The 23,848-nt window shown below is 33.8% G+C and overlaps 2 protein-coding genes across 3 annotated transcripts in view; one reads left to right on the top strand and one right to left on the bottom strand.

The window, feature by feature from the left end:
- Positions 1-2: 2 nt before the first annotated feature.
- The window catches only part of LOC120347099 (exosome RNA helicase MTR4-like), a 101,398-nt gene continuing 77,552 nt past the window's right edge, over positions 3-23,848 (top strand). Inside the window, exons 1-12 of the mRNA XM_039416940.2 lie at positions 3-161; positions 664-725; positions 1,676-1,829; positions 2,147-2,264; positions 2,671-2,798; positions 3,341-3,515; positions 4,394-4,484; positions 4,786-5,009; positions 5,453-5,560; positions 6,777-6,909; positions 7,328-7,518; positions 8,324-8,425. Of these exons, the coding sequence (XP_039272874.2) occupies positions 73-161; positions 664-725; positions 1,676-1,829; positions 2,147-2,264; positions 2,671-2,798; positions 3,341-3,515; positions 4,394-4,484; positions 4,786-5,009; positions 5,453-5,560; positions 6,777-6,909; positions 7,328-7,518; positions 8,324-8,425 (1,575 nt within the window). The 5' untranslated portion in view covers positions 3-72. The remainder of the gene's footprint in view (positions 162-663; positions 726-1,675; positions 1,830-2,146; positions 2,265-2,670; positions 2,799-3,340; positions 3,516-4,393; positions 4,485-4,785; positions 5,010-5,452; positions 5,561-6,776; positions 6,910-7,327; positions 7,519-8,323; positions 8,426-23,848) is intronic.
- Positions 7,890-16,594, bottom strand: LOC120347100 (uncharacterized). Of its 2 annotated transcripts, none has more exons than XM_078117670.1 (6): positions 16,503-16,594; positions 15,759-16,004; positions 14,163-14,426; positions 13,182-13,277; positions 12,368-12,524; positions 7,890-11,596 (listed from the first exon to the last, which is right to left on the bottom strand). In XM_078117670.1, the coding sequence occupies exons 1-6, from the start codon at positions 16,543-16,545 to the stop codon at positions 11,296-11,298; spliced, it is 1,107 nt and encodes a 368-aa protein (XP_077973796.1). In that variant the 5' UTR covers positions 16,546-16,594; the 3' UTR covers positions 7,890-11,295. The 2 variants fall into 2 exon arrangements, with proteins under 2 accessions (XP_077973796.1, XP_077973797.1); XM_078117671.1 differs by having other exon boundaries at positions 13,182-13,223.

Raw genomic sequence — 23,848 nt, 5'->3', positions numbered from 1 at the left:
ATAGTTTAGTTATCTTAAATATTCTGATTGAATACTTCACTCGGGACTTATATAATTAGTGATCTTACAGCAATGGCTGGTTTTGGGGACAATTTATTTGATGTTTTTGAAGATGATTCAGCTGCAGCTGGAAAGTCTAAGAAAAACGAACAACCATCTGAGTAAGTGTTTGGACGTTTATTTAATCATTACTTTGTTACGTCTGTCTGTTTGTCTGTTATATGCACGCGATATCTCACGAAAGCGAGATTGAATCTGCTCAAGATTTTACATGTGCATTCATCATATGTCGTACCAGAAGCCTATTGATTTTGGATGAATTATGTCGTATAATTAGCGAGTTATTAATTAATTAGTGATGGGACACAAGGTGTCACTATGGAGTAAGAGCACTGTTTTGGGGGTTCCCCTAACTTTCGATCGATAAGTCTTCGGTCTCTGACCGATATTCTCGTTTAATGTCTTTTTAGATTAATATAAGTGTCTGTGGAAGAAATTCCTTGTGGTTTCACCAGGCAGTGCTCTGAAAAATCACTTACAAAAATACTCAGCCCTCTGGTGGCCAAAATGATCTTTATTCTTTTCGTTAAGCATAGCCTATACAGTATTTTGTATTTCTTAAAACATTAGCGTTGTTCAAAAGTTATTTTATGTTGTTGACAGACCTCCATTGAAAGAAGAACCTCTGAAGTCAAAAAAGAGAAAACACGAAGAAGGAAACAATGGTATTCATATTTCCTATATATAGGGTGTCCATGAGGTCTTAAAATTTTTTAAATTTGCAAAGGAAATTTATCGATGCTATTTATTGTTTTGGCCCTCACAGATGTATTAAATGGAGTGAAAATACTTAAACAATTACTGATTAAAAAACTACAAACCTGGTTGAGATATTGAGAACTGACTTCATACCAAAACTTAAATTGTAAAGGGACTTTATGGACACCCTGTATTATTATTGACACTTCTGCTTCAAGTGAAGTTTTGTAAAAGCTTTTACTGATACATACTAAGCTGGTACGTGTTTGAAAGGAACAAATCTTACTGATTTGTCAGTTCCTTCTTAGTTTAAAAGCTCTAGTCGAGGTTGCTTAGGTTTAAACCCCAGAATTCATATTTAATAAAGTTCAAAAACATCTTTGACATGTATTCGAAAGAGCAAATTTTTTGTTATTGGCCATAGATGGGCATCCGTGGAATGCAAGAAATTCATATTTGAAATTTTTAAAAGTTTTTGTAACTTTTACGCAAAAGAGTAAGCTTCTCCCTTTCGGCTATCTTCTTGTTTTGCTACACTAATATTAACAGTTCTGTATTTGTAAATAAATCGCTTCACCCTTAATATGTCGATGTGCGGCGCTCCAAAAGTATGTCTAGCAATAAGGTGGTGACTAATTTTGTTCGCCTACTCTACATCAAGTTGCGTAAAGAGACTGAAACCAATGGGCAGGGGGTATATTTACTTGGCTAAAACAAACAGTCCCAGAACTTGTAATAGAACTGGAAATAAGGTAAATTGGAATGAAGGGATGACCTAACCCTAACCTACACATACTACGGGATTACCCAATGTGCTGACTTTGCAAGTTAGCCGTTATTCCTGGTGGCTGTTTTAGAGTATCTCCTCCCAAGTTGTATGTAATGCTTCTCAAATAAAATTATTATTTCTTCTCAGTTGTTGATTCAGAGAATGAATCAAAGCCCGAGAAAGCTGATCAAGATGAAATAGAAAAGATGAAACAGAAAGCAATAGCAAGAGTTGAACAAATTAATTTTGAAGAAAATCAAAAGAAAATGAAAATAATTGATCAAGCTGATGATTTAGCAAGGTTAGTTTCACTCAAGATTTGTTGTTCATTGCTCAATAAATGCGCAAAATTTCATGTTTATGCTTGTCCCATGGATTATGCTTTTTCATTGTCTGTTTTATTTCAGTGTAACGAATATGGCAATTCTCTTTTATTAATATTGATACTATTAATGCTTCATTCAGTAATTTATGTTGATTGACTAAAGTTAATGTTTTAATTCTCTCTTACTCTATTCTTATTGTCTTTATGTATGCTATTCCATCCGATTTCAAGGGAGACTCCTGAAACATGTCCTAGAAATCCTATGTTCCTCCTAATATTCCTCTCCTTTTCAGCATTCTTGAATCTCTTCCAAAAGTTGAAACAAAATCCATGGAATCATTGATATCGGGTTGTAACCATGAAGTTGCTTTCACTATCGGTGTTGAAGTTCCTCCTCTGAGACCAAGACAGGTAGACTGTTTTACTTTGTTCTGTGCTCAGAACTCACTCTCCTGTGTATCATATATGTTTAGTTTGGTTTAAGTCTACCTATCCTTATGTCATTTTCGCACAAAAATCATTGAAGCATAGCCAGGCAGAATAATGTCAAGCTACATAGAGGATGCTGATGTTGCCAGTCATTTTTTACCAGTCTTAACAGGTGCATGAATTGTGTGTGTATAAGTTGACTAGATAAACGTCACTCCCAAACTTCGAGACTTTGCTGAACCTATTAAATAATTAGGCTTATTCATCACAGCACTGTTTGGATAGATCTGATATCAAGCTATACAATGGAGAATTCAGGATATTAAGAAGCCTCAAACTTTAGGAAAAACTTTTCTCTGTGTAAAACTCCGTTATCCTATGTTTTCAGGGTCCACCAGCAAAGCAATACAAATTCATCTTAGATCCATTCCAACAAGAGGCTCTTCTCTGCCTTGATAACAATCAATCAGTTCTTGTGTCTGCTCATACTTCTGCTGGGAAAACAGTTGTTGCTGAGTATGTTCGTTAAATTTTATATGTCTGTATTTTCAAAATGATTGAGAGGTGTTGTCAGTTGCATTTGTTTCATTGTGGCATTTTAATCATATTTGAGCATTTTGTATACTCTCCACATATCAGTGTTTGTATTGGGCTTTCTCTATGTTTGTATTTCCAGTATATCATTCAGATAATCCCTAATACCCACTGGTATACTGTATTGTAATATGAGACCTTGATTGCAAACTTTTTCGAGTAACTCACCCTAACTATGATCGATTGAGATTGCGCGCTTTTATATAATAATTCTGAAATCCCTTTCGGTAAGCGGTATTCGGTAAGCAGCTACTGTTTTCGTAAAAACTGGCTCTGCGTTTCGCATTGCCTATCCAAGGGTATGTTATGGGCATGGGGTTTGAGGTCGATATGTGTAACATGCAATGCCAATGGAGTCCAACACTTCAACCGCTAACAAAATCTCAGCAATTGACTTTTATTCATTCGCACAAAGCACTACCTCATTTCAATTAAATTTTTATCATATGCTATAATCTTCACAGATACGCGATAGCCATGTCATTACGAGATAAACAAAGAGTCATCTATACAACACCTATAAAAGCGCTGAGTAATCAAAAGTATCGAGAACTTTACGAAGAATTTTCTGATGTTGGTTTGATGACTGGTGATGTCACAATCAATCCCACAGCATCTTGCTTAGTCATGACAACAGAGGTGAGTTTATTTACACTTCATGGATTTTCCGGCGCTTCAGAAGTATGTGTATCAATATGAAGGTAACTAATTTTGTTTGCCTATTTTACATCAATTTATGTAAAGAAACTGAAGCCTATGGGCAGGGGGTATAATCACTTGGCTAAAACAGACAGTCCCTGAACTCGTAATAGAACTAAAATAAGAAAAATCAGATTAAAATTATGGCCTAACCCTAACCTGGTACACATACTACGAGAGTACCACTACTGGTATCTAATGATGTGTAAGAAGCTACTCTCTCACGGAACTCAAGGGCTCCGTGAGAGAAACTTCTGGGCTCTGCCTGGGGACTCTTGTAACTGCCTCAATCAGAGTCAATAAATGGGGTGCTTTTAATTTACTCAGGAAGATCAATCGACAAGTAACAATATGTTTTTTTATTTTATTTTTATAAAATTTATTGTGGGGCTCTGTGAATAATAGTCAACCTCTTTTCAGGCTCCATAACACCAAGAGTTTGAGGACCCCTGCACTAGGCTATAAAACAAAAAATTGAACTTGATATTTTAAGTCAAGCGTTTCAAATAACTGAAACAGAAACCATTTTATCTTCTAGTCTTCAGCCCTATTTGGTCTATTTTTAATGATTCCTATTGTTGCTCTTTTTATTAAAAAAGCCTAAACCAGTAACTAAATTAGTTCCTCTGAGCGTTTCAGTACAGATACTGCTAGTAAAACAAGTTGCATATTGCTTCTCCAATATTTTAAAAATTGCTGAATTACAATTGACTTAAAAAATTTGGGTCATTGTGAAATTTCAACATTAAATGTTATGACGTATCTTTTTAGTGAGTTTCATTGAATAAACTGTGTGTGTTTACACTTTGTTGTTTCAGATTCTTCGAAGTATGTTATACAGAGGATCGGAAGTTATGAGAGAAGTCGCTTGGGTTGTTTTTGATGAAATACATTACATGAGAAATAAAGGTTTGTATCATTTGATGATCTACGCTTCCAGTTTCAGTTTGCATTTAACAAAGAATATTAAAATATCTACAGTCCCTTGTTCTAGTCGCTTTTGCATTTAACAACGGAAATTTACCATATCCAATAAGAAAGCCAATAAGACGATCTAATCACGACCAGTTACCAGTCCAGCAATCATCTGCGAACCCATGCAGTGTAATCAGAGCTGCGTTGGCGAGCATATTCCTAACGCTTAGCATGATGTGCCACACGTCCTAACTAGTTATTCTCTATTTTCATTGAATTCTCATTTATTTAACAGAGAGAGGTGTCGTCTGGGAGGAAACCATAATCCTACTTCCCGACAATGTACGTTATGTATTTCTCTCTGCTACGATTCCTAATGCCAGACAGTTTGCAGAGTGGATTTGTCACCTTCATAAACAACCGTGTCATGTTGTTTACACTGATTATAGACCAGTACCTCTGCAACATTATGTGTTTCCAGCTGGGGGAGATGGACTGCATTTGGTTGTGGATGAAAATGTAAGTGATTGTGTTGATACTTTCGTTTGTTAATTTCTGGCAACACTGCACTGCCTTTTCTCTTTGTTTTATTGTAAAGATCACATTTACATATTCATCTTGGGGGAGAATAAATGGCTCATATCATGCCATGACCTCTTTTCTGGTTATCATTCCATTTTGGATATGGGATTAGTTGGCCAGTCATTTGCTTTCAGATGCATGGACTTAATGGTGGAGGAAGCCACAACAGGGTAGCGATTACATGAACCACCCTACTACGGCCAGTAATCCTCTCGTACATAGTTATCATCTACAGGATTCGAATCTATAAACTCATGCAAGATAATGCGTTTGCAAGCATATACTAACGCTTAGCATGATGCACCACCCGCTGCTCCATACATTTTAAAATGTTCATATCATGCTATTATATTTTGAAATTCTTTATTTGTCGTTCCCAGGGTAACTTTCGTGAAGATAATTTCAACACTGCGATGGCTATATTACGTGATGCTGGTGATAATGCAAAGAGTGATTATAACAGAAGAGGAAAGAAGGGTGGACAACAGGTAACTGATCGGTGTTTATCTGTAATTTGAAACTTTCAATTTGAGCTTGTGTATGTTATTTTCAAGTTGTGCCATTTAAGTTATGTTGTCAGCGCAGTTAGGAATACTATACATACAAAAAGGACAAGTTTGCATATTTGTGTACTGAATAGGATTGAAGGCAGTATATGAATTTTTGTGTTAATTATTTAGAACTCCTATACAATACAACTTCTATACATGATTTGAGCGTCTTGCTGCACACTGACTCAAGTGTCTTTTGCAAAAATTTGTGTGACTGATGCTAAACTTTTTCTGGCAAGCATATGTCAATGGTTAAATTAATGCAAGAAATATTTCCTAAATGTGGTTCTATATCACCTGCTGGGTGGTCCAAATCAAGGCCCGCGGCGAAGTTGAATGATGTGCTTGGCAGTATAAATTATTATCTGGCTTTCTATCTTTTTGGCCAGAAATATATGCTAAATATAGGCATCATAGAAAACTAAAAATCGAATGCGGATTCTATTAGCCTGGGATGGCTATGTCTGATGACTATGTGTTCGCACAATAAAAGTGTTCGTTTTGTATTTCACTGTTTACCTATTCTTGGCACTATTGTGGCCCGCGAAAAATGCAAAAAAAAAATTGTGGCCCGCGGAGCCGACAACCTTGGACCACCCTGGCCTAGCAGTTAAATTGATAGAAGTACTGTGTTGATCGCAGATCATACATTTCAGGATTAAAATCACATGCCTGCCAGAATCACCCAGCGTGTAATAAAGTGGGTAGGCAATGTCGAACCAGAAAGATTACGGTCCCAAATAGTTTTTACTTATCGATTTTAATCGGTAAGTATGTTGATAGGTATTTGTCTGTTTGTCTGTTAGATGCACGCGATATCTCCCGAAAACGAGATTGAATCTGCTCCAGATTTTTCATGTGCATTCATCATATCTCGGACCAGAAGCCTATTGATTTTGGGCGAATTATGTCGTATAATTAGCGAGCTATTAATTAATTAGTGATGGGACACAAGGTGTCACTATGAAGTAAGAGCGCTGTTTTGGGGGATCCCCTAACCTTTGATCGATAAGTCCTTGGTCTCTGACCGATATTCTCGTTTACATATTATTGAATATCAGTGGCTGTTAGTTCAGGGCCTTGCTTGGGGTCAAAGACGTAAAATGAGCGTCATTTTGAAAATAAAAAATGTTTTTTATATTACTATTATCAGGGTGCCAACGGTTGCTTCAAAATAGTCAAAATGATCATGGAAAGAAGTTTCCAGCCAGTTATTGTCTTCAGCTTCAGTAAGAAAGAATGTGAATTTTATGCTTTACAAACTTCAAAATTGGATTTCAATTCAGGTATATGACATTTTATTTAATCTGATTTTTGACAGTTTTTTATTTTTGTGCAAACCATAGTTCACAAAAAGACAAAAGGATTCTGGTTCTCACACAAACAAGAAAAAATAAAAAGCAATTCCTTACACAAACTGTGATATCTAATCTCCAACAAATTATTTTTTTGCAGTTTGAGACTTAGCAATAGGCCCTAATGATGCTAAAAAAGCAATGAGTTTGGTTTGTTGGACCCTGCTTGCTGTGATTTGGGATTCAAAATAATCTTTGCATATGCTAAATTTATTCAAAATCTTCTCGGCCTATAATGCACAGATAACTTTGAGTTTGGTTTTCTGGACTCTGTGCAGTGTGATTTGTCAGCCGAAATCTTCTCCATGTTTGTCTGTAATAAATTTATTCAAAATCTTCTCAACACCAGCCGACGAAAAGAAACTTGTCAGTGAAGTCTTCACGAACGCCATTGATTCATTAAATGAAGAAGATCGCTCTCTTCCTCAAGTAGAAGCTGTTTTACCGTTGCTGAAACGTGGAATAGGAATCCATCATGGAGGATTGCTACCAATTCTTAAGGAAACGATAGAGATTTTGTTCTCTGAAGGGTTAATTAAGGTGAATTTATTCTTGTATTTTATTTAATGCAAACAATAAAAATTCAAAAAAATGCTTAAATCGAATAGTTTACCATTTTAAATAATTCTGAAGTACCGGTAATATTTTTTGAATTCCCAATATATATTTTTTTGTGTATTGGGCCCCGCTCATCAAAACAATGTTATTGGCTTATTTTCAACTGAGAAATTGAAAAAAATTCATCATGAATTGATGAAAATATTGTGGTATAATGTGGATAGTTGATATAAATGTTGTTTTGATTGATTCTCTAATATTTTACATCAGGAGTTAAATAAAATTTTGTCTTACCATCGGTCGTGAAATGTGCAATATACCGGTAAATGAAAGTATAGGTTGTCCATAAAGACTTAAATTTTTTTAAAACTGCAAAGAAAATTTATCGATACCATATATTGTTCTGGCCCTCACAGATGTATTAAATGAAGTAAAAATACTTAAACAATTACCGAACTGACTTCATAACAAAATTGAAAATGGACTTTATGGACACCCTGCATCATAAATATTTCCAAAATCAAGAATCTCCTCCATCGAATACAACCAACTTTGAATGTATCTGAAAATTTGATTCGATTTGGCCTTCTCTGCCTACATTCAATTCTCCCAACCCTCAGTAACCACAAAGCGATTTGGGCACCAGAGACACCAATTCTTCCTAAGCCTTATGTATATTTAGAGCATTGTTGTAAGCTGTGAATAATATTCAAAGAATTGGACCCGTTAGATTGAAAAACTTTATTCTTACATTAATCAACTATCTTTTTTCAATTCATCTATTCAGTGCCTTTTTGCAACTGAGACATTTGCAATGGGAGTAAACATGCCTGCTCGTACTGTTCTCTTCACAAGTACAAGAAAGTTTGATGGAAAAGATTTCAGATGGGTGAGTTTGTACAATCCTTGCAAAGTCTAGCTGTATTTCTTATATAAAAGCATTCCAATGGCAAGCAAATTGGTTGCTTAGCAACATATTGAAATTAGCGGAACACATAAGCCTGCCGGTAGTTCGGAAGTTTGTACAGTTTTGGATAATTATCAATTGATAAATAACTTGGAAGTTCAATATATAGAAGTATTATCGGTTGCTGAGTGCTAAACTGAAATTAGGAAACGCAAAGCTATAGATAAATCAAAACATTTTGAAAAGTTTTCAGCAATTTTATAAGCTTGTTTGAGGACACAATGGGCTACTGTCTCATGTGGGCATCATTGACTGTATGAAGAGCAATGGCAAAGACGTCACCGAAATGCCAGGATTTTCATGATAGCTTTACATTGCCAATTGTTGGTTTATATTCTTAGTGAAAATATTGGTATTTTGACAATCAACAGAGCATTGGGATACATGAATTAAATAAAAGGCATCAATGCTATGTTTTAGAAGAAAATTTTTAATCACTGGTGTATAAATGCAAAGTTACACTAATGAATTCTTTACTATAGTTTAATCATGAACTGAATTTTCTTATATTTGTTAAATTAATTTAGTCATCAGAAATGCTTTATCACCATTGCTCTGTATTCTAATTTTATGAAATCGATTTTGTCACCAGATGGCAATAGAGAGGTTTATATACACACCTATATTTCTAAGGTTATAAGGTTATGAAAATGGAACAATCATTTCATTTACATTTCTCCAATTTGGATATCTAAAGGTTTGTAATTAAAATCTGTAACCCAATGTACTATTTCCGAAGTACACATTTATGAAAAATTTGGTATATTCAATGATACGATGGTGAAAATGAAACTTAGTAAGATTTTTATTACTTTGATTAAATAATTTAAGTGAAGTTAGTTTGAAATGTAAATGGTCGATTTTCAGCAAATTAAAATGCAAACATCGTTGAAAAATAGCTGACTTGGATGCTTGGCTTGTTTCGAATTTATTTGGAATAAATTTCCATAAACGAAGAATAAACAATGTTGAAGAATATTCAATGCTTCAAAGAATGAAAGAATTAGCAATAAGGATTCAAGTCCTATATCACAAATAATAAAAGCAAAATTCAATATCCCTTTGTCAGTAAATGCATATTTGTTTGAAGATATAAAGGCTTATAAGTATTGAAACGTCTACAGAAATTGAAATGAATATAAATAACAAATATTCTAATAAATTATGACTATATTATGCAAACAATAACATAAAGCTGAAAATAAAAAAGTTTGTGAATAAGTATTTGAAGGCTGAAGAATTTAAATTTAAGACAGCATACAAAAATCCTGAAAGAGTAAATAAATTATACAATACAGTGGGTTATAATGAAGCTTTTTGCCTCATTTTTATCTCTTCTATATAGTTGATTTAATAATATACTGTAAATAGTCAATATTACTGACTGGAAACTTGATTGAAATATTCCAGAAACAAAAGGGTGAGAGAAGTTGATCTGACTTCTGTATTACAAGCAAATAATTTTTTTTTTTTTTCAGTAAATGCATATTGGTTGGAGGATATTAAAGCTTTTGAATAAATATTGAAAGACTAAAAAATTTATAGTTGAATATGAATAACAAAAATTAAAGTAAATACATGATTACATGACGCAAACCATAACAAGAAGCTTCTTGAAAAAAAATAGGGCAACATAATATATCATAATACATATTGTCATGAAAATATAAAAGTTAAAGTAAAATAATTAACTGAGCGATATTTTTTACACGCTAAACCGTGCAATATCTCGTATTTGTATCAGTTTTGTTCGCATTGCTTTTTTACAGGCTCTGCAATCAACTGAGCCGTACCTTTTTACGAGGTGTATTCAAGGGTGCAATATTTTGCAATTTGGTCTTCGTTTGTTTTTCAATTTTGTTTTCGTTCATTTATGCTTGGATGTATTTAATCTTCACTATACAAATAATACAGGTTGTAAATACAAAATAGAGAAATAATGTTAATTCTGAATCATGTAACTTTAAAATATTTTATCACTAGCAATTATGGTCTTTTTTGGATAACTTAATGATGGGCGTGGTGGACTATTGGTTATAGCGTTCGACTTAACTATGATTGCATTACAGGTTAAAATCTCTGTTCAAATCTAATATCAACTAAGCGATAATTTTTATATGCAAAACTGTGCAATATGTCATATTCATTATTAGTTTCGTTTAAGCTTGGATGAATTTGAATCTCGCTGTACAAAGCATAGGGTTTAGTGTTTAGGCATTAAGGTCCTTTCTCGAATAACTTGATAGCGGGCATGATGCCCTGCACCTCATATAAGGTTAACAATGTCATAAAGGAAATATTTCGATCCTTCCACATGGCAGTAGCTGCTCATGGATTGGTGGCTGCTTGTGCCAAGGTTTGTTCAAAGTGAAAGACTTATAATGTTACACGTAAATTAAATATAGATTTGGGTAAAATTGAGTAGATTCTGATTTAAATATGCATACATAATATATATTTTTAGTCCATTGGATGAGCTCGTATGGGTAATACTTTGGGATTCCTTAAAATGGATAACCCACAGTTTCAAAATATTCTGTGAATATAAATCTAGTACACACTTACAACTACAGTTATGCTTGTCTGAAAAAGTCTGACCTTGTCAGACCAAATGTTTAAAAATACATTCGTGTTAGTGTGAAGCAAGACTCTTGAAGTATAGTCAAGTTTATTTCTTCTACAGCATCCTTGCATTATATGCATACGGATTCACCAGCGCAAAGGTTGAGGGAAGTAGGGAATTAGTTTTACATAGCCACAACTCCATGTTAATACAACCAAATAGCAATCTTTTATTTTTGCACTACAGCATAAACGCATGAAGGGTCTTCTTGAACTGTCACAGTTTCGTTATTTCCTCCACTAGTTGTATTTTTAGCTTGTTGAGTATCATTTTTTTGCACAACCGAGTATAAAGCTGCCACATCTGTGTCATCATTGCCATTGACTTCTTTTTTCTCTGGAACCCTGTAATCGTCCGCTGTGCCATAGAGAATGTTGTCGACCATTTCTTTTTCATTGCCAGGGTTGCTTTCTTTCACTTCTGTAAGCGTAACAGGTTCTTCTGGGCTTGGTTCCTTGGACTTGCAGTATCTAAATGAAAACAAATGAACAGTCAGTTTCATATAGGGGTTATGGCCTATATCAGTGGTTTTTAAATGGTGGACAATTTTTGAGGGGGCGTGAAGCTAATTAAAAATAAAAATATTTGTTAGATATATTTAGGATACCGGTACAATTGAAATATTATGCATACTACGCACAACATTTCATTGCTCCTTCTCTTCAATTACAAAAATAGTTATGTTTCTTATGCGTTTCAGATTCGGTGTCTCGGTGGTTAAAGTGTTGGATCTAACTATGTTGATAGCATCACAGGGTAGAAATCGTGAATTTGTATCCAGTGCTGGGAGGTTTGAGACACTAACTTAACTCTAGTGTTAGAATCGAGTCACTCTTTGTCAATGACTCTGAACAATGAAAAACTTTTCACATCTAATTGGAATGATTAGTACTATACTATAAGCCATTGTTAGTCAGTTAATTTGGGTGCATTGAGGATTGATTTGGCTTGAGTCTGAATGAATTGAGTCCCGACTTGGCTGACGACTCAATTTTAGGATCTTTTACTCAGCACTGTTCATCTATCATACCCATGACCTCACTCGAAATATAATGAATTGGTTGGACAATGTCAATCAAAGCTTTCATTTTTTCCCCGATTATAAATATTCACTCATTGCATATCGGGTACTCCTGCCGTGTGTGTACCATGTTAGGGATCGGCCATGTACTACGTTCCGGTGTCCGCCATCTCGTTGCACATACTACGGGAGTACCGAATCATTTTTAAAGAAAACTCACCTTAATATCAGTAATACAGCAATGCCAATCACAAGCAATGCTACTATACAGGCAACAATAATTATGATTGTTGTTGAATTAGATTCTGCTTTAGTTGTTGATGAAGTAGCATTTGACCCTTGATCTTGTCCTTTTGGAGTAATTCCATTGGTGGATTCTGAGGAAACAAAGAAAATGCTAAATGAAAAGACAATCTTTGTAATAACTTTAATAGAAATCGATAAAAAGTTAGGTTACAGAGTTCAAGATTTGTACTCTATCATTCACTGTGTATTGACCTATTTATCAAACTATATATCACCAACGCTGCTGTTAATGCACGGAGTGGTATTTTATATGACTTGAAGTTATTAACTTAAAGTTGAAAATAAATCTAGATATTTTCATGCTGGATGAATTTCTCACCAACCTAAAATAATTCAATTGGTTATTTGGGGAATCCAAAAGTTAAAACCTAAACTTTATTTATTTATGGAAATTATAGTGATATTCACGATTTTTCTTTTTTCAAGTGAGTTATACTCATAATATTCAATTTTTATTTAATACGTCGTGTTTATAACCAATGTTACTTGAATATGTACACTGCATATCAGAAGTGTGATGGCGAGCGTATACACCTAGCGTTTACCACGAAGTGCCACACGGACGAGCTGAACTAGAATTGTTATTTATGCAGAATTTGTTGAAAAATGCTTTTAAAAATTCTAGTAAATATAATAACTGTGAAATACATCTTATTATGATGCATTTCTATGACAATAAATGCACAAAAGTTCTATAACAAATATTTGTATGAAAATATTATTCTCACCACCAGTTTGATCTCTTCTAGCTGTGCTTCTTTTTTCTGGACCTGTTTGAGTGGATGATTGTAGTTCTAAACTTGTTGTTTCAATTAGTGTTGTTGCTGTTATTAGAATTATTCGGTTCCTAATGTGTTTATGATAGAATAAGATTTACACATTTATCCCGAGAGAGAGGAAAGCTGATTAGACAGCCTAATCACATGGCGTACCATTGCTTCTCGTCCAGTTATCAGTCCATTAGTTGGGATTAGTTTTCCAGTTATTTATTTCAGATGCATGGACTTGATAACTGAACAAGCTGTAGCCAGGCAGCGATCACATGACCAACTAACGATGGTGAGGAGTCTGGCAATCCTCTCGCACATTATTATCGCTCTCTGGATTCTAACATGCGAACACACGCAGTGTAATTAAACGTTCGATGGTGAGTGTATTCCTAGCACTTAGCACGATGCGCCAAGCTGAACTAACCCGAAAGCTAGTTATTCTAATTTCTATTTTGATCTTGATTTTTCATTCAAAAATTTTTCCTCTATATAGAGAATTTTATAATAAATTTATGAATAATTTTTCATCATAATTTCACTCTAGTTGATTATTCTGAAAGAAAATTTGGTACTCCCGTAGTATGTGAACCAAGATGGCGGCCACCAGAACGTAGTATGTGTACCAATTCAGAGTTAGGCCATAATTTCATGTATAAACACTACGGGAGTCACTGGGCTAGTCCCCGAGCTCGTAATATAACTAAAATAAGGAAAATTAGAATAAAATTATAGCCTAACCCTAACCTGGTACACATACTACGTTCCAGTCTCCGCCATCTTGGTTCACATACTACGGGAGTACTAAAAATTTACAATTTCAACATTTTTCATTTTTTTTTCAAGGAAATTTTCTCAAAAGACATTCTGTTTTTCTTCAATAAAATTTTTTCTTATTGGTAAGACAAGTTTTATGAATTTTCGATGTACAAGAGAACTTACTTGGATCTGGGGTTGTAGTTGGGTTATGACAATCTATTACAAGATATTGTATTGTGAAATGTTTTGAGTAACCAGCAAAGTTTTTCGCAAAGTATTGTATCTTGTATGGGCTTCCTCCAGCTTTATCCCATGGAATGATTGAATCACAGGTATGATTTGCAATTGAAATTTTCTCTCTGATTTTTCTGATGTTGCAAATGGTTGATGCAGTTGCTAATGCAAGACAGTAGTTGGTTGCAAATTCACATTTGTATCCATCAGTGCCTGCGCAAAGTACAGTGTTATTTGAATACATAATGGATGGATGCTACAACTTAAGCAGTGTTCAGTTAATTTCTGGCGGTAATGTCACAACTCAGAACTGATCTCGGTACCGTATTCCCTTGAGAATTGTTAATTTCAATTTGGTGGTGACTAGTAATATTTTTTGAAAATATTTTGTTTCCCATTTGATGGGGTTGAGCTGGGGTGTCTGAAGAGAATCAATTACCGTATTTATCCATGTATATTACGCACTTTCATGGTCAAATTTAGTCTAACAAATATGGGGGTGCGTATTATACATTGGTCTAGAAAATTCCAAAAAATATTAATTCTCATTTTATGCTTTAACCGGCTAATAATTGTCACATTTATTAATCTTAAGTTCCTAATTTTTGTGTGGCAAAGTCTGTTACAATCAGATCTCGCTTGATTCAGCAGAAGCATACCCAGTACAACAACAATTTAGTGTTGATAAAGGCGCAGATGGAAAAAAATGGAATAGAGTAATAAGAACATGCTGTACATCAGTTAACTGCTGTCATTGTCTGATCTGTTTTTCTCGTTTCGCCGAATCGGCAAAACTTTATCGAAATAAATCACCATATGAGTGACCTACGGCTTCTCTTTGAAGTGCGGTGTCTGAAAACACGTTCTGATATCGGGCCTTGTCAGCTTTTAAAGAGGGGGGGGGGACAAATAACTTTACGAGATACTTTAATGCCAAATAACATCACATCATGATTGGCAGATGTTTCACAGGCACATGCATTAAACATATTACCAGATATATATGTATACATAGTTAACAAAAAGCAAGCAGACAGAATGCCTGACACGTCCGGAAAAACACCTACAAGGCAAGAGAGGACAGAATTTCGATATGCGTATTGTGCATGAAGTTTGAAAAATTCTCGTTAAAACCTGGGTGCGTATTATACACAGAGAAATACTGTATTTTATCCTATTTAAATAATTTTATTCAATATGTGATTTTAAGAAAATTTTATTTGTAAAACTAATATTTTGAGAATCATCAAGAAAAATTTCGTTCAATTTCTGAAAATTATCACTGTATTCCAAAATCATTTCAGATTGATAGTAGACTGTTATGTTTAGCCCTGAGTCAGTGCCATTTTCTTTGCCATTTTGTATCAAATGCTTGGGAAACCTAACTTTTGGCAGATTTCCATAACATGTCAAGACTTTGGATAGGACTAGGCTCTGGATTTTAGCTTTATATATTTTTTCCATGCAGAGATTCATTTCTTTATCCCCTTAACACGTTCATGGAAATGTTATTTACTCAGAGTACTCTATCCATAGCTTACTTACTTGGGAATCTGATTTCACCAGAGCAGTCTGTACTTCCAGTATTTTTAGTCTTTGGCAGTGAAACATCTTGTAACAACAGAACAACTGCAGTTTCATGATCTGTGTCCATACTTGTTGGTATTGTCCGATCACATTGACAGTTGTATTCATTACTTGGTCCATATGTGATATTTTTGCTCTCTGTTTTAAGTATTGTTGTTGGGCAATCAGTGCATAGTGCTGCTTCATTCGGAAGGACACAATACCCTGCATATGAAAAGAATTATGCATTACCATTTAAAATTTATTTGTGAAATGAAAAATCTTGCTATTAGAGCAATTACCGTATTAATCTTGTATATAATGAAATGCTTTGATACTTTTTCTCAGATAGAGACATTCATCCTGTTTTGCTCTGAGTAATGCATTCAAGATTTTGATTTTGCGGTTTTGCTTTGAACTTGACTTGCAACTTGTACATTGAAGCAAAATTTCCCATATAATCTGTTGTCATTTTACACTTAATTTCATTTTGATATTTCAGTTTCATCTTATACATGCAGAATTCATGGACCTCTTAAAATCTTTCTGTGAACTCGTAGGGGTCATAGGACTCTAGTTGGGAACCACCCGCCCGAATTTTTTTCTGTTAAACGAGCACACTCAATCTTACACTATTGAATGGGGTTGTGGGTTCTTCTGGGCAATTAATTTTATGAAACTGTCATTGTCATCTGATTTAAAATTAACAAAAACTCAACTCACCAGCAAATAGCAGAATCACCAACAAATGTTCGAAATTAGACATATCCACTGAATTTACAGTTTCTCTTCTACTGAGTTAATTGTTATGCTTATTCAAATATAATCAAAATTTTGTTAAGTTTTCAATACAGTACATTTAAATAATTATTTTAATAGCTATTACTCAGACTTAAGTTTCCTCATATATCTTTTGATTCGACCCAGTAATGACTTCCTTGAATCTGGACCAGACATGAGCAAATTACGGCCCGCGGGCCAAATTCGGCCTGTTGGGTAATTCAATCTGGCCTGCCTGACGCTGCCACAACCAAACTAAAACCATATTTTAAAATTTTAGCTGAAGATAGGGGGGAGGGATTTGTTAAGATTGTGATTCAATTTAGTATTGGCACGAGGCTTATCATTTTCCACTTTTGCTTTTGAAACACTGTAAATATTGTTCATAAAATGTAGCTTTCACGTCACACTTACATGACCCGCCAGTCTAGGTGGGCAAAATTTTTGGCCCCTGGTACAAAAACCTTGCTCACCCATGGTCTAACTGCTGTAATGGATCGGGACCTCTGATGTAGACCATAACCACTCACACTGCATATTTTGTAACAATGTCTACCTACCGGTAGGTAAGTCTTATATATCTATACAACGGTTTATGCTCCAGAAGTATGTGTACCAATATGGAGGTGACTAATTTTGTTCGCCTACTTCACATCAAGTTGCGTAAAGGGACTGAAACCTATGGGCAGGGGGTATATTCACTTGGCCAACACAGATATTCCTCGAACTCGTAATAGATCTAAGGAAGGAAAATAGGAATAAAATTATGGCCTGACCCTAACATACGGTACACATACTACGGGAGTACCGAAAATTTTAACCACACAAACTATACAAGATTAAATATTATTGGTAAATAGTACTACATACAAAAACTTTTAATCAATTTTAAAAAGTAATTACAGATCTCTGTAGGGGTTTGTCTACAAAATAAACTTTACTCTGTTCAAGGTCCTGTAGAAGCAACCACTGCTAGGTGGGCAGCTTCTATGTTGGAAAGGCTGTTCTCTTACTAATGGATGATAAAATGGGATTTTAACCCAATATGCAATGCCAGTATTTATAAGTCCAATGCTTTCATCACTATATCCTAAATGGTTGCCGAACTTCTTAATATCTTTACCCTTAAATCAAATTACCAAAATCTCAATTACCCCTTTCATAAAAATATCGTAGTCATATGGATATCACTTTTTCTTTGACATAAAAATGGCGATATTACTAACAGCTATTGCACTTTCCGATCAGACTTTAAGATGCTAAACTTGCGCTAGCTTAGCATTTTAGCTTGGAATCTGTACTGCAAGGTATCGGTTTTATGTCCCTACGAACCATGTGACTAGATGACTCGTTTTATTGACTGGATGCAAGCATTGCATTTCATGCCTTTCTGCTGATGAGTCAAAAGTATGGGAATTACGAAATAAATTGGTAAAACAGTAAACATCTGGATTACTCCCTAAAACTTGATTAATTTGTTTATTCGACTAAATTGGGCACAAATTTTAAATCTTCTGTTAGTGCTTGTTTGAAATTCTGATTTATCTAACTTTTGCATAAAAAATTCACCTCAAATTATCCCTTTGTTAATAATGTCTTGGTTATATGTTAAGTTCTACACCAAAGATATTATAGAATAAGGGTTCAACTGAATACGCTTACACTTCTTTATTACACCAGCATAACACACAACATAAGATGTTTACAGCAACAGAACATACTAGCAAGTGACGCAACTGCGACACGTTAACACTAGACAGATAGCACAATCAATTATTAGGGACGTTACTCGACAAGGCATTATTAGCCATCATCAACACCCTTAAACCTGATTTTCTAAAGATACCGGTATATCAAAATGTTCTAAACTTGGCTAACTTTTTGTGGTACTCCCGTGGTGATGGTGCGTGTACCAGGTTAGGGTTAGACCATAATTTTATTCCGGTTTTCCTATTTTTAGTTCTACTACTAGTTCGGCTACAAGGTTTCAGTTCCTTTACACAACTTGATGTAAAGTAAACGAACAAAATTACGGTAGTTACCTCGTATTGGTACACACACTTCTGGAGCGCCTATTTTTGTACTCTTAGACATGATTTTTACACTTGAAATACAAATGTATGCTTATTATTTTTATCATTCGGTGCTATGCCATACATTACACATTTTTTTCTTAAAATAGATCCACCATCACACCTGAAATATTGCTTAGTAATAATCTCTTTCAATAATTATTCAATCTAAATTTCCTCAATATTGAATTAATATATATTTTAATGAGACTTTATTGGCCTCACTGTTCTCAATATTTTTTCCTAAACCATTCTTATGTATAATGAATCTATATTTATTGGTAATTTTAATGCAATACTATTGCATTATTTATAGTAACTGCTCTGCTAAAGTGTATCAGGAACTCTAAAATAAGTTTTAGTTAATATTATACGTTATACCGTAAAAGTGATTAACGTATTGTATGACGTCAAATGAGTGGGTGATAATATGAGCTATTGCAATAAGCTCATATCCTGAGTAGAGGTGATAGACTGCCTATTCAAAGAAATTCAATTGTGTCATTCATATTCTAAATTTCCCGACCTATACCTGATACTTATGAGTCACCTGTCTGAAAAACCATGCTCTGAAATTTTTGCTTTGAAATTATGCCGTTTCGAAAAAGAAATGGTTCAATATTTCCAACTTGTATGGGTTTGATACAGTATGTGTGTTTTTTGATCAAAAGATTTTTTATATGCCCGGTCAAGTGTGACCATGCTTAAAATCAACTAATAAAGCACATTATTTTGTTTTACCATGCTTGGTCCTACTACTATTTTATTGTTAGTTTTCTCATTTTGTTAACATGAGTAACGATTACTCATCTATTAGTTGGGTTAACAATACAAGGAAGTAACCTTATGAAATATTTTACACAATGCAATGAAGTATCGGGTGGAATAATATTCACATATAGTCAACGTCTCATATCCCTGTCATTACGCCAATAAAAAATTTGCCATTCAGTAAATCCAATTTACAGACATATTGTCAGGGTTTCTTCTAGGAAATCTTGAGTGATCTTTGTGATGAATCACTTTGATATATAAGCAATAAAAATAATAATTTTCTGTTGAACAATAGAATTCACACAAGATATCATGACGTATTGAAATTCTGGTTTATCTTCAAATTTGGACTTTCGTATTCATGAAATCATATTCTGATGTATGAATGGTCAAGTATGTGTAAGAAAATGTATTGCTTGGTTCAAAATCAGTGTTCCAATCGGCCCATTCTTAATCCATAAAGTAAACATTTTGAATGCTTTTAAATTGAAGTGAATTTGTCATTATACTACTCTTGATATTGATATAATATTCAACATATTACGCTTTTCATATTTTTTTAATTTAGGGTGACCCTACATCTACTTGATTCAAATCAAAATTGTATCTACGGTAAACGTGTATTTAACTAACAGATAATATAAACATTTTGTGATGGCTAGAGATTGCCTAACATCTAGTTCAACCAAATTGTTTATTTTTGAGTTTATGGTAAACAATGGATTGCAATTTCTAATTTAGGATTATTTGAACTATTCCTTATGTCCAAATAAAATATACTAATCCTAATAATTTTTTTTAAAAGTAGGCTACTTGGTTTTGAATATTTTTAAATTTATCCACCTGAACATACATATCGGTTTGTTGAACCGTTTTGACTCTTCGTTTAACAATTTGCTATTTTATCATTATTCAAATCACAGGCTTTGTTTGAGTTTTGAGTTACAGAGCAAAATACAGCGAAAAATGCTTTTCCACAGGCCTGGGCCCTATCTGGTCTATTACTATCCCATGTTCAATATGAATTAGAGAAACTGAATGACACATAATAATTGTGAGACTATATACCGGTATAAACCGGGAATTTTTCAAACAAAATTCCATCAATATATGAATTTTTTTGAGTGAGAATACTCTTTCACTATGAATCATCTACTTACTGTTCATTCATGAGACACATATTATTAGCATTTTTTGTTTTTTTTATATATTTCTTGCTTTGTATAGTAAGGCTTTAGCATCAAGCCCCTATTTGGCTTGAATATGCCTGACAAATTTAATAGGTTATTAATTGAAGTAACGTAGGTTGGGAAGAATTGTTGCTCTACTTATTCATTCAAATATTTAGTAGGTTTGAAATATTCTCACTCATCATATTTAAAGATAAATTGCTTGTATTGCAAGTGTGGTATGTTTAAAAGTTGACGTCTCACTCCTTATCTCTGAGTTGTATATTATTGACTTATTTTTTTGCTTATTTACGCCCTTTCGCTTCGAACAAAGCTAGTACAAACACCACTGATATCTAATGATATATAGAGTGTTCATAAAGTCTTAAAATTTTTTTGTAATCTCAAAGGAGATTTATCGATACCATATATTGCCTTCACAATTGTATCAAATGAAGTAAAAATACTTATTACTGGTGATAAAAATTACTGGTTAAAAAACAACAAACCTGGTTAAGATATCTTGAAAACTGACTTCATGGTAAAGTGACTTTATGGACACCCTGTATAAGGAGCTATTATTTTTAGATGTTTTGGTTTTGTTAGAGTTGTGCTGGGCACAGAATTTAGCCTAAGAAGTGTGACCTGTGATGCCATAACAGTTTAGTCTAACTATTTAACAGCTTCGCTTTAAATACCTTGTTATTTGCTTGGCAGATTGTCTTTACTAGCTGGCTGTTGGCTTCATCATTCTTCTTTAACTCTTGGTTCAATTTGTCCTTTTGTAGTTTTAAATCATTTGTAGTCAACAATGCTGTAAAACAAAAGAGAATTTCACATTATGATAATTCATACATGACTATACTTCTCAATCTTAATTCCTAAATATTTTACCAAGAGCAAGCTACAATCAACTAAAAGACACGAGGCAAGAAAATCAATCATAAAAGCCTATACATTTACAAATATCTAGAACTTTGTGGCAATTTAGAAACGACACAAATAAAAGCTCATTGAATAAATGTTCAGAACAAAAGGAAACCTATCTCATCATGCTGGAATCTAATTTTAGCTGACCTTCAAGCTGAACAGCGGGGTGTCCTAAAATGCCTCACTAAACCATTATTGTCTTGTATAATATCCAATTTATTTTTTCACAATACTCGAGAAGAATTTTGGGTCTTAAAACCATACATTTTTGAAAATCGAAAATGTTGTTTTTGAAGATATTAAATTGTGAGAATCAAAATCATTATCTATGCTTATACCTTGAAAATTGATCTCCAACCTTTATATGGATATCTGCTCATACAGACAAATTAAATTTTGCATACAATATGACGCCATAATCAGCCTCCTCATCTGCATAATGTCTTTCCTGCGTGTGGGTGCATCAACTGTTAGCTTTGTTTGAGTGTTTCAAAATCTAATTTTAGCTGGCCTTTATGCTAAACAGCAGGGTGTCAAAACATGTCTCACTAAACCATTTTAGTCTTAGATAATATTCAATTCATTTTTCCACAATACTGGAGAAGAATCAGCAGTTCTGGGTCTTGTGAACATACAATTTAAAAAAAACAAAAATGTTCTTTTTATAAAGATGTTGAACTGGTGTGGATCAGTCATTATCTATCCTTGTACCTTGGAAATTGATCTTCAACCTTTATATGGATATCTGCTCATACAGACAAATTTAATTTTGCATACAATATGACGTCATAATCAGCCTCCTCATCTGCATAATGTCTTTACTGCATGTGGGTGCATCATCTGTTAGCTTTGTTGATAATAAATGAAGCACAACCGGTGTTAGCAAAACGATGTAATTTGCCATCGTTTTGCTAACACCGGTTGTGCTTCATTTATTATCAACATGAGTTTACCTGGTGGCAATCACGCACTATCTGTTAGCTCTGTTTGAGTGTTTCAATCTGAAAATACGAAATAATCCTAAAGTATTCCATTCGCAAATAGAAGCTCATTGAATAAATGTCCAGGACAAAAGGAAACCTATCTCATCATGCTGGGATCTAATTTTGACTGACTTTATGAGTAAACATTGGGGTGTCAAAAAATGTCTCACCAAACTATTTAGTCTTATATAATATTCAATTCCTTTTTCCACAATACTGGAGAAGAATAAAAAATGTTGTTTCTGTAAAAATATTGAATTGGGGGGGATTAAAATCATTACCTAATTTTGTACCCCAAATATTAGTCTTCAACCCTTTTATGGATTTCTGCTCATACAGACAAAATAATTTTGCATACAATATGACGTCATAATCAGCCTCCTAATCTGTATAATGTCTTTCCTGTGTGTGGGTGTATCATCTGTTAGCTTTGTTTGATTGTTTCCATCTGAAAATACAAAATAATCTTAAAGTATTCCATTCCACAGATAGAATTTTATTGAATAAATGTTCAGGACAAAAAGAAACCTATGATATCATGCTGGGATCTAATTTTAGCTGGCCTTTATGTAAAACAGCAGGGTGTCAAAACATGTCTCACTAAACCACTTTAGTCTTAGATAATTTTCAATTCATTTTTCCACAATACTGGGGAAGAATCAGCAGTTTCGGGTCTTGTGAACATACAATTTAAAAAAAAAAAATTTTCTATTTATAAAGATGTTGAATTGATGAGGATCAAAATCATTATCTATCCTTGTACAAGTTGTACCTTTAAAATTAGTCTTCAACTTTAATAAGGATATCTTCTCAAACAGGCAAATTTAATTTTGCATACAAAATGACGTCATAATCAGCCTCCTCAGATGTATAATGTTTTCCTGTGTGTGGGTGTATCATCTGTTAGCTTTGTTTGAGTGTGCCAATCTGAAAATAATAAATAATCGCAAGTATTCAAAGTAGTAATGCATGTGTTTATCATAAAAAATTTTGCATGTTTTGCTAGAACATTAATATGCCTGAGGTTTTTGTTGGGATCAGTTTTCAAAAGCCTTTTTATGTCAATCAATTAATCTGACGTCATAGATTTAGAAATTTTCCAGAATATTTTCCCGCTAGTGGCTTTAATTACACTATTTTTACTGCAATTTTCAGAATAGCCTGTAACTCATAAAAAGCTCAAGTGACAAAAATGAATTAATAATGAAAATAGACGCAGATATTGTTGTCCAGTTGTTTCTTGAGTTGAATAATACTACCGGCATAGTCTTGTACACTGAAAAAAACTTCATAACAGGCAGCCACTTTTAAGTAAGTAAGTTTATTCGATTTTCCATTACAAAAAAGCAATACAGGGCAAA

Source organism: Styela clava, chromosome 11, assembly GCF_964204865.1.
Source record: "Styela clava chromosome 11, kaStyClav1.hap1.2, whole genome shotgun sequence".
Taxonomy (NCBI): Eukaryota; Metazoa; Chordata; class Ascidiacea; order Stolidobranchia; family Styelidae; genus Styela; species Styela clava.
This window is presented reverse-complemented; position numbering and strand designations above follow the sequence as displayed.